Source organism: Tribolium castaneum, chromosome 3 (assembly GCF_031307605.1).
Source record: "Tribolium castaneum strain GA2 chromosome 3, icTriCast1.1, whole genome shotgun sequence".
NCBI classification, from domain to species: domain Eukaryota; kingdom Metazoa; phylum Arthropoda; class Insecta; order Coleoptera; family Tenebrionidae; genus Tribolium; species Tribolium castaneum.
In genome coordinates this window covers 19,175,089-19,187,335 of record NC_087396.1, presented here as the reverse complement: position 1 = coordinate 19,187,335, position 12,247 = coordinate 19,175,089, and the positions used below count along the sequence as shown (strand labels likewise).

At 35.8% G+C, this 12,247-nt stretch overlaps 1 protein-coding gene across 1 annotated transcript; it reads left to right on the top strand.

Annotated features, from left to right (window-relative positions):
* Positions 1 to 8,531: 8,531 nt before the first annotated feature.
* fkh (fork head) lies at positions 8,532 to 10,566 on the top strand. Its single transcript, NM_001039414.2, has one exon. It carries the CDS (start codon positions 8,691 to 8,693, stop codon positions 9,984 to 9,986), a length of 1,296 nt encoding a protein of 431 aa, NP_001034503.2. The 5' UTR covers positions 8,532 to 8,690; the 3' UTR covers positions 9,987 to 10,566.
* The last annotated feature ends 1,681 nt before the right edge of the window (positions 10,567 to 12,247 follow it).

The following is a 12,247-nucleotide window of genomic DNA, read 5'->3' as shown; positions in this document are numbered from 1 at the left end:
AAGATCTTAGTCGGACTTTTAATATCCTGCCCGGTTGGCAAGGGTGTCATTCTTTTTGATCGTGACTGTGTCTCATCAGGTTTTCAAGAAACTCATCGTTATACAGTCGAACTTCTCTAACTCGAATCGTCAAGGGGAACGAATATTTGTTCGAATTAGAGAAATTTCGAGTTACAGAAACTGAAAATATATTTTTATTAGAAATTAACATTATTACAGATTTGTATGAACATACATATATATTTTCTTTCTCAATGCATATAACTTGTGATCAGATTTTTACGTACAGTTTTTTTGATACAATTGGTTTAATAAAATCGCTCGATTTTATTTAGTGAATTATAAACAATATCAGTTGTCATATTGGCAGAATTTCCAATTTCCTGAGCAAACTGTACCGTTGACGCTCTGTTTTTAATAATTCTAGATAATGTACTCGACGAAATTTCATATTTTTCAGCTATCTTTTTCATTTTCACCCCACTGTCTACTTCTTTCAGGATCTCCAACTTTTTTTTAATAGTTGGACTTTTAAGTTTACGTTTAGATGACATTTTTCTAGAAAATGTGCCAATTTTTGCGAAACTAAAACTTCACAAAAACAAGATAACAAGCTTTGACACGCATTCGAGGTTAGAATTGTGGGTATTCCAGGAAATGCATAACACTGCGCCGAATTACGACGAATATTTCCGAAAAAAGAAGTTTGCGCATGCTTTGTTCATTAAAATAATTTTGAGTTAGAGAAATTTTCGAGTTAGAGAATTTCGAGTTAAAGAAAAGCTAAACACACGTAAATGAGATTGGCAATGCAAGGGGAAACAAAAATTTTCGAGTTAAAGAGAAATTCGAGTAAAAGAAGTTCGACTTAAAGAAGTTTGACTGTAGTAGGTAATTTTTACTTATTTACGTTCAAAAGAAAGTAAATGTAAAAAAGTAATATTTACATATTCACCCTCTGCACCACGTAAAATTATTATTTGCATCTATAGAAAAAAAATTGTTTACAATACAAAATAATGTTTCCTTATTAATAACATGAAAACATAAAAAAAATTAGATAGAACATCCCTATTTTATTTTTGCTTCCAGAAACTATTAAATTATCTTTTCAAGGAATTTTTCTTGGTATTTGAACATTTGCCATTAATATTAAAATTTGAATTATTTTACTGTAATAAAGGACGAACTAAGCATCCAAGGGCAACATGAATGTTGGCTATTAGCTGAAAATGGCATTTTTCAACTGCTGAAATAATACTTAGTTGGATTTTTTTGATGTTCAAGTTCTGCATTTTTTTAACTTCTCGACTGCAACTCTTCAAAAAAAAATTAAAGCACTGAAGCTCGTACTTTCTTCTATTAAGCTGACTCAACCAATGAAAATTTAGCTCAAAATCATCATTATTGTAAACATTACTGCTGGTTTTTATGGAAAAACCATGTTTTTCGGAATAATAGTAATACAACATTTCTAATTGATATTTGCTTTGTAAATAAATGTTTAAATAAAAAGGTATGAAAGTTGCAGCGATAAACGACGTTTCCTGAATTTAGCTGAAAACTAGATGTGGTGGAAAGAAAATGCAAATGTATCGAAATAAAACAGTGATCAGAAATGCTTCATTTATCATCGGTTTGTTCCTGTTATTAATATTAAATGAGAAAACGGCGTGTGATGTCGGTTTTCGAATTAATAAATCCATGGTCGCTGGAGCGTGGAGCCACAAAGCCGTAAACCAGGTGCACGTCAGTGAATAATAAAATAATTGGTCAATGACTTAACAGAATCAAACTGAGTTATCAGTCGATATCAGTCGAGCTGTCAGCGATCGTCGCGATGAGTCGGTAATTGGGTGATATTTCAGCTAGGCTTTGCTAGGGGATGAGGCCCCCACGTGCTGAACAGTGACTAAGCTTGTACAAACATGGGAACCCCCGAGACAGATTGGCAGTACTTACACCAACACCACCATCATCGTAGAATAACACAAACGCAACAATTGCGTGGCGTAGAAAGCTGATTTTTCAGGAGAAAACGTCCCAAGGATGGGTCAGGTTCTGACACACTTGCGAGGTTATTGAGTATTATTTTTGAGTCGTGTTGTGATAGGACGCTAGGTGCGGCTTGGGGGGCCGGCACGTACGCAAACACCCTTCGAAATCCTTTTAATCAAACCATCGCATCAATTAATAACACATTCGAGGATTGTTAAATGATTTTTAGCGCGTGACGTGCTAAAACCGAGCGCGATGATGACATAAAATCCTCCATTTCGTACCAGGAGATGTTGAAAGCTTTTGTATGTGTGTGGTCCATAAAAGGAGTGCTGAAGAGTCTTCAGCCGGCGATTGTCTCGACTGAATATGTTCGAGTGCTACTTTATTTCTGATGGAAGTGAGCACCACGTTTTCAGATTCATTCCTCACGAATTACCGGCTGTGGGAGCGTTGGAGACACGAAATGCGGTGATTTTAGTGCAGACAATGCCGTACGGTTATAAAATTTCCAAACCCACACATTCCTATTAATCCCGAACTGTAAAATGATTTTTTATCGACGTGGAGTGGGAACGACGTTGAGTGCTTTTTTATAATGGCCGAACAGTAGCACTCTTTGTTTACCGAGATGATGCAGGCTGAATGTGTGAATTGATAAAGAATAACATGTTTTTTTAATGAATACCACACCTGACAAATCTCGAAAATACGGGAGCTCCTCCACTTGCGCTTTGTTTGTCTCCATCATCATGGTTTTATAACATTTGTTTAAATTAAGAGTAATATTGTTGTTCTATTTGTTTGTATCGGGTTTATTACTTTGTTTGTCTTGCGGTCGGGACAACAAAGAAAGGATAAATTACTTGTAACAGCATATCAAATATTTTTCAACCTTCTACACCGCCGGGAATGACACAATTAGCTTCCAATAAAACCTAATTGTCCCACCGGCAAGTGTAATTTACTCTCAGTGTCAATTGCGGTATATTTTGCAAGAAGATCAACAAAGCGCTAATTCAAAAATAGGTCGCCAAGGAAAATCTTTTTCCATTCAATTAGAAAGTATTTTTATTGCTTGGTAATATTCGATATGGTGGACCACCATGACGTAGCTTTTTGCGTCACTTAATTACTACACTTGGGCTGTTTATTTACCTAGGTATTGACCTATTTAGATATAAAAATTAATAATGATGGTCACTCTTAAAAACAAGGGATTGAGATACAAGACACCTGTATACGAGAAAGGGTGTTAGAAAAGTAGACGCGTGAAGCAAAAGATTTTTTAGAAGTAGACACACGTTGTGGGAATGTGATTCATTCTGCCAAATTTACCAAAGGTCATTCGTTACAACAAATGTCAAAATCATTGAACCAATGACGCCTCTACCTAAGTGTTTTTAAGTCAGGTAGGTATCAACACTTGTAATGCATGACATAATTACTTAAAATACCGTATAGAATTATAAGAGTGTCCACACGATATAATTCGCATTTTTAGTTTTTTGTAAGGGACTTTATTTTCAGCTATATTTAATTACTTCGTAGCTCACATAGGTACATATTTTTAGAGAAAATTTTTGGTTTGAAGAGGTGTCCGCGTTTTTTAAAGTTACACTTTGTATTATCAATATCATGCTATACCAGTGTTAAGTGTATCAAACTAAGGCAAAAAAATAAAGTCTGCTCATATATTAATTTAGAAGTTATAGTTCACTACTATAAATAAACTATATACTACAAATGCACTAGATATTTCTTAATAAAGTTCAGACCTCACATGATACTTAAGTTTTTGATTCTGTGTTTTATAAATAAATAGCAATGAAGTGGTCCTTTCATACTCAATTTCTAGAGGACCGTTGAACTAAGTATTAAAAAAATTTAAAAAAAATCAGTAGCCAATACAAAACTTTTGAGGTTTCGTTGAGTTTCTATTAGAGACATCATTCGTAAAACGCCCTTCGTCCTAGATGACAAAAGTTAATAAAAGGCATAAATTTATACTTATACCATCCGGATTTAAAACTCCATTGGTACCTATACTCTTTTAAAATTGATTAGTTGATTAAAATTTTACATACAGTTTATGAATATTTTTACAAACAAACATTGTTTCTACAATTTTTTGCGTCCACTTTCTGGATCCGGGAATACTTTGTACTTCACATAGTTTTAATTTTGTTTAATAAAATGTTTTTTGCTGAACTTCTGAATTAACTGTCGACTTGAAAAAATTAAATTGAATTTTTTACAATGTAAATTTGGTTTGTTAATTGGTTATTGTTATTAATGTCAACTGTCAAAACTCTAATTGACTGACTACTACTGATTAATCGATATTTTACGCGATTATTCCATCATTTTTCTCACTCATATTCACTCTCAATATGAGTAGAAAAAAATTAAACATTCCTTATTTGAATTTCGTAAATTAACAAATAAGGAAAACAACAAAATTTCGATTGGCGAATGGAAAATAATAAATGTAAAGCATACAGGGCTATTCATATTTATGCCACAATGTTTGAACCTCAAAAAGGACTGTAAAATTCTTATCAATTTAAATAGGACACGAATTATGATGATGTACATTTTATGGGTCCTTATTAAGGTTCAAATATTGCCGCATCAGTATGAATAACCTTGTATATCTGGTATATTTCTTAAAATTTATTCAGAACGACAGGTAGGTATAGGCCGTGTTGTTTTTTGCTTAAGATAGGTACAGACTACTGATTTTTTAAGTTTTTCGAAAATCAGTAATACCTAGGCATTTTTTCATGGTGTAATGGGTACATAAATAATATAAAATTATAGTGGCTCTAAATGAGAAAATCCTATTGACGTAGAAATTACCGTTCGTCAACAAAGAATTATAACTCATGTCTTTATTCGTAATCTTTTTATTTGAATATAAACAATTTGAAACATGATACCTAATCAACACAATCAAGCAAATATGTCTGTTAACCATTCAACTGAACATTCAATATTTGTCGTAATCAAACGTCAGTGTGTGAATAGCGCGCCACTATCAAAGCAGTTTTAATCCGTCGTAACTTCACCCGTAAAAACTCGATCCAAAACAAACGTAAAATTGCATACAGTGTGTTTTGCCACAACAAAGAGCTAAAGACGAACATCTCAATAGAGCACACACACTTAAATCTTTCCAAGCTCCGTATTATAAATAAAAATCAGTGTCGTCCCGCATATTCATGAGCCACCCCATACATCACCGTCGGATGCACCCTGGCTGGCTATTAAAACCTAGTTAGCCGGTATCTCGGGCTTGCAGTCCGTCGGACAATCTGCAGATCCAGCTAAAAATCACGCGCCGCTTCCATCATCCCCTTCGCCCCCTTTTAATCCAAGATCTCATCCAGGGCTCCATCGAGATATCGGGCCAATTTGGTGTCGATGGCAAATTGTTTTATCCTGGCAATATGTCCTCTCTCCAAGCCCACGTAGCCGCGATAAGGGACCGATAACCGATCGATTCCCGGTTTTTATTATTCGAAGATATAATATGTGGGGATTAGCTGGCATATGCCGCATGATGGAGGTTTGGTTTAGTGTTTTTATCCATTAAGCGGAATATGATCCTTGCTCGGGCCAGAGTTGGCTTTTAACGAGGATGCTGTCTTTATTTGATGCTGATTGCGGTTTTTTGCGATTTTGTTTATTTGGTTTAGATAATTGTCGCAAATTGGGTTTGATATTGATTTAGCGGACGATATTTGAGTACACTCTACACGGAACACCACATTCCTCTTTTATCACGCCGCGCCCAAATTTGAACGGAGATAAATTATTATGAGTCACAGATTTGATGGAAATTTTGCAATACAGGAAAACATCGCATTGAAGATGACTAAATGGGTGCAAACATTATAATCTACTGACTGATAAGGCTCATCTAGAAAACTGCACCAATTTTAGAATATCTCCCCAAATTCCTCCAAATAATTGCGTCACTAAAACGCTCCAAGAAAGCGGAAATTATGGCATTTTTGACCTAAAAAAATGAATTTGTAGCTAAGAAACTTTTGTCCTTGTAAAAAAGGCAACAGCAGGAACAGCATTTCTATGGTATTTATTGATTCTTGGTTTGTTTTTGACGAAATTTTGAGAAGTAATTTTGTTTTTTTTTTGAAAAATATTTCGATAAAAAAATCGTATTTAACTCAAAAGCGATGTGCTTTCATTATCTGTATGAAGAGAAACGTGTACACGACGAATGATATTATTTTTGAAACAGTTCGGTAATTTTTTGGCGCGGTATAACCAAGCCTTGCGAGAAAATTAAGGTTTTAGCGAAAATATCTGCTTAAACGGTCGACAAAGGGAAAAAGTTTGTTACGTGTGGTCTAATTTAATAATTTTCAGCGAAAAATTAGCGAAATCTTTCGAGGAAGCTGAGTTTTTAGTTCAGAAACGTGCATATGTCTTCAAAAATAAACAAGAAATATTTTTCTTTTTTTTTAACACCATGAGTGTTTAAAAATGCAAGTCAAAGAAACTTTTGTCAATTCTTGTTGTGGTTTAGCACAAAGATTTTAACTCAAATGTTTGCTTGAACGCTCACAAAGCCAAAAATCTATTAAAGTCTTATTACTCTTATTGGTTTGTTATTCTTTGTTGTAATTGCCAATTTTTTCATGGAAACAACATCTTTATTGAGACTCCCAAAACTAACTCTTGTGTGTTAAACAGTTTGTTCAGCTTGGAAAAAAAACACTTTTCTTAAATTCAAAAATTCAGAATTGCCACCTGAAATAGTCATATCACTTTGCAGCAACTTTTTTTTGCTTTATTTTAGCTTGCAAACAAAGCTTGGACAAAGGGATTAGGGACCTTTTGGACTTTGAACATCAGATTAGCGTGTTGTTTACTTTCTCTGTGATTCATATAATATCTTTCAGAACTAGTTGGATCTTGAGTGACTTTTATGGCAGTATTTATGTCTAATTGGGTTGTTTTTATTTAAAACTGTTGTGACTCAGCATAAAAGGCCTGTGACAGGCAATGAGAAGTTGAAACTTGTCGTAATCGTATTTTGATAAAATATTAAAGTAAATGTAGTCTTTTTTTTTCCTCTATTTATTTGTTGCGAGCCAAAGTCTATGAAAGCCTCAAGAAGCTTTATTCTTGCCGAATCGATTCCTGTAGTACAGAATGGATCATAATGACAGTGAAATTATTTATTAAGTCAGTACATAATCAGCGAGTGTTTGACAAACAACAATATTTGCTTTTTTATGCGAACATTCACAATGACTGAGGATTAGAATGCCACCATTTAAATATATCAATAAACTGCATACACAAGCACATTACCCTTTCAACTACAATTTGTTGTTTAATTTATATCTTCGTAATTATATTATGACACCTACCTCAACCATGCTCTAAAAGCAATTCAATTATCTATTGTTCTGGACACGCTGCTATTAACATCTTGTTAAAATATATCGGTGTTTATGTTGCACTAATGGTTACATACGATACACAAACATAATTAAACTTAATTTGTCACTTAATCGTTAATTTATTACACAGCGCACAACTTTCAAGAAAAACATTTTCAGTTCAATTAGGTCTCCACTTGCTCGACTTTATTTTTCTTCGTAATGACCCTATACCACTGCGTAATGAAACTATTTATAAACTTTGTTACACTCTTAGTTTTCTCTTATTACACGTAGGTAAATATTTTTTCGTTTTAGTTCCGCCTGTAAGTTTTCCTGAACTAGTACTCGAAAAAATTTTTGTTTTTTAATCTTGACTGTGGTGTAGGTAGAAATCACGTGCTGAGGCTACGTATCAAAACGTGATTTTTATCTCATTGACTTGTAAGTACAGATACTAAAAATAAAATTTCCTCCCGTAACTAAATATTTGTTTAATAAATTTATTCGCCATCGTCTTGGAAAATTGTGACAATCTGGTGTTTCATGCGCTGTTTGAAAAACTTCATGCATAAGTGTACCAATGAATATTTTTATCTAATAAAAAGCTCTTTGAACTTGGATTATTAAATGTTATTGTTGTCTAGTGCAACAAACAAAATTACCTGGTGAATCCAATGTCGGTCTCACGAAGCAAATAAAACACTCAAGTAACTCAACATTTATTGAATATTTCTTGAAAAAAATTCAAGCCGCGGCAACTGAATTGAAGATTATAGCAAGAATCGAAACAAGTTGACGGGCAACGGATGGCCGAATCGAAAATTATTAGTTCCCTCATCGGACGTGTGCGGCGTCGGTGACATATGGGCGTGTCGCATCGCTTTCCCCTCAAGATCCTCGATTGTCGATTACGCTGCGACCAATCCGGGGCCTGTTTTGTGCGCTCGTCGTCATGGCGACTCGAGCGTTCGTCGTTGATTGGGCGTTGAGTCGCCATGGCAACCACCCTCCCCTGACGATTCTGTATTTGACTACCTAAAGCTCAGGGTACTTCACATCGGCTTGTAGTATCTAAGTAAACAGGCAGCAAGGAGTATTTGTTTTTCCAATCAGTGCTGGTTTGGAATACCTAAAGTGTTAACTTGTTTGTGGATCCGCTCGTGATGTAAACAATGAAACAAAACCTCCGATGACGAGTTAAGATCATATTGATTGATCCGGGTTCAGTGTGTCCTAAGTGCAGTGCGTCCCTCCGAGTGCAATAGCGGTGCAATGTTGACTCAGAAGTTATATTCGGACTCGACGACGATGGCCACCTCGTCCAACGCCATGTCGCCGATGACCCCCACGTACTCCATGAACTCCATGTCCTGCGTGTCGATGCCGTCGATGAACTGCTCGCCGCAGGCCGCCTCCTTCGGCTCCAGCATGCTCAACTCAGGTATGCCCGGGGGCATGGCGATGAACGGCAACGGCATGACCTCCTCCTCGATGGGCTACACCACCATCGGCTCCCCCATCTCCAACATGAACGCCGCCTGCATGGCCACCCCCATGGCCACGATGAACTCCTACGGCTCCGTCGGCACCCTCGGCCGGGGCGACCTGGGGGGCGGCGACACCTCGCCCAACTCGGCCCTGCAGCGGGCCCGCGCCGACAAGACCTACCGCCGCAGCTACACCCACGCTAAGCCCCCGTACTCCTACATCTCCCTCATCACCATGGCCATCCAGAACAGCCCCCAGAAGATGCTCACGCTCTCCGAAATCTACCAATTCATCATGGACCTGTTCCCGTTCTACCGACAGAACCAGCAACGCTGGCAGAACTCGATCCGGCACTCCCTGTCCTTCAACGACTGCTTCGTCAAAGTCCCCCGGACCCCGGACAAGCCCGGGAAGGGCTCCTTCTGGAGCCTGCACCCGGACTCGGGCAACATGTTCGAGAACGGCTGCTACCTCCGGCGGCAAAAGCGCTTCAAAGACGAGAAAAAGGAGCTAATTAGGCAGACCCACAAGAGCCCCTCGCATTCGGTGGACAACAGCAACAGCTCCGAGAAGAAGTCGTCGATACAACACGGCGACGACGCCCATAAAACCCACCACTTGGACAAGAACCCCGAGAACACGCTGGGCACTATGCTGAGCATCCACCCGTCGAAGCTCGACGTCGAGCAAATGAATCTTCTGCACTCGAATGATCTGAACATGCACCAGCAGCACCACCAGCAGAACATGTCGCATGAGGAGCTCTCGGCGATGGTGAATCGGTGTCACCCGCTGAGCCTGTCCAGCGACCACCAGGCCATGCTGCACCACAACCCCATGAGCCACCACTTGAAGCAAGAACCGTCAGGTTTCACTTCCTCGAATCATCCCTTTTCCATAAACAGGCTGCTGCCCACCGCCGAAAGCAAGGCCGACATCAAAATGTACGCGGACATGCACCAGTATGGCTACAACACTCTGAGCCCGCTGCCCAGTTCGGTGCATTCGCACTCGACCATAGGCAACGACTACTACAACAGCCCCCTGTACCATACGTCAGCGGGGACGACGAGTTTGTGACAGTATCCTCTGGCATAAGGAAAAGCCTCGAATAAATTCATGATGTAAATATATTCTGTGCATTGTAAATACTAGATTTTGTTAGTGTTTTAATGCAACTTTTCAAGCACTCAATTTTTGCAAATCGTTTGCTTAGATGTTATCTATGTCGCGCGAGTGAGTATAAGAGGAATGTTTTTATCATTCTCCGGGAAATCTCGACGTTACGTTCGATCTGCTATAATCTGTTCCCTCAATCGAGTATTGCTATATAGGTTTCTTACTTTTTTATTTATATTACCCAGCGTATTCTGATGTTTTATAATTATTAAACTTTGTTGATAGTTATGTACAAAGTGATTGTAATAAATGTACAAATTTCTTGACGAATTTGTGATGTTTCAAATATGATTTATATCGAATACTTGAAATTTGTATTATACATACCTAACTATAAAAGAGGTACTTACTAGAAAGGTTTTTAATATAAGGAAAATGTGCAACTGCGAACCAAATTTGTACATAAAATATAGAAAAATGTATATTATGATGTAAATGTATTAAACTGACTTTTTGTCACAATAAATGTCAATCTCTTTAACAATGCCTTTTATTATCCTTACTATAATTTTGTTGTATTCGCACGCGTTTGTTTTACTATATTATAAAACTCATTTCATTGATGTTCGTGTTAAATTTGGTAAACAAACCGAAAATGAATGGGCAAATACTTGCTTCATCTGTTATATAGTAAATAAGTAATATTTATTTAACTAAACACTTACTTTCTACAAAATTATACTGTTTAGTTGGATGATTCTCAAATGAAAGAACTTTTATTGTCGGACAAATAATTATACGGATGCCTATATCTAATAATAAATAATTTTAATAAAATAACTTTGAAATGATTTTTGTTGCCGAATAATTTTTTGATATTTTGATACTTTTTTGTTATTGCTTCTTATTTTATTTAATACATTATTTTAAATATATAGGAGCGACTACGGAATATAGTATCAAGAATAAATAAAAAAATATATAGTTTCTTCCTAATGTTATATTTTTTTTAAACCAACTTACTTTGAAAATAACACTTCTTATTATAAATTATTAATATTAGTATACTAATAGCTGTTTCAAAGCTATACAAACGCCAACGTCGCATTTTATGGAATTATTTTTTAAAATAAAATTGTAAAATAGTTATTAATGGATTAGATCTCTTATTGAATGTATAAATTACATTAGCTATTATTTTTTTTAAATGCATGAATAATTTACAACAGCTAATTTTGAGAGAAAATGCAACATTGCTAATATTAATATCTATCTAAAGATTGCATCTGTTAAATAATTGCAACATTAGGTACCTACACCGTACTTACCTTTTTGTACCTACACCTAATGCCTTGTCCTGAGTTTGTCCTCTCGTATAATTTTAACAAAATTAAGTTAATTAAGTTTTTTGTGTTATTAGAGCAACGATTTCTCTGAAATTTGTAGTTATCGCTTATTGATTAGGTAGTGCCGACATTTTGATTACACATAAATTTAATGGCGGAAAGGCGTATATTTATTAACTAATAGACTAGCAATCATATTAGCTATTTGTGTAACTGTGTAACAATTAATAATTTTTTTTTGAACCTGAAAACTGACTTTTGACTCACGCGGACCCGGATTTTACGAATAAAAATCGAGCAAAGATTTCTAAATCGGCAGATTTGGATCTCCAAATAACATCAATTAATCAATCAAAAAATTATTACTTTTCATAAAAAAATCAGAAATTAAAATAAAATAAAATGTAGTTAACTGTTTTTTCTAGTCATATCAGACATATAAACTTTTCAACAATTATTAGTAGGTATATACCAAAAAATCTATCTTGGTTTTATACATATCTACATTTAACTTCTTCGAAAACGCCCTGTAGGTAAGTAAACACCTTCAGAGTAGGTATGGTATACCTAATTGAAGTGTAATAAAACGATAAGGTAATTAAGTAACTTTGTACCTAATAGATATACCTAGGGATACTTATGGTTTAATTATGAAACTTTCCACATTACTTGAACTGCATAAAGGCGGAAAACAAAGTCTTTGAGTATGTATAAGTTATTATTAACTTAACTCTCTTTGTTACTTCTCTTTTTTTACTCTTTTTTAAACGATTACATTGACAGAGAACATAATAAGTTTTTTGGTAGTTTTTTACCAGCTAATTCAATAAGTTTTAATTTAAAGGGTGATTAATAGATAACAATATTATTTACCTA

Bases quoted from the DNA above. Each gene is read 5' to 3' on its own strand.
- fkh (NM_001039414.2), top strand. From the start codon at position 8,691: ATGTTGACTCAGAAGTTATATTCGGACTCGACGACGATGGCCACCTCG.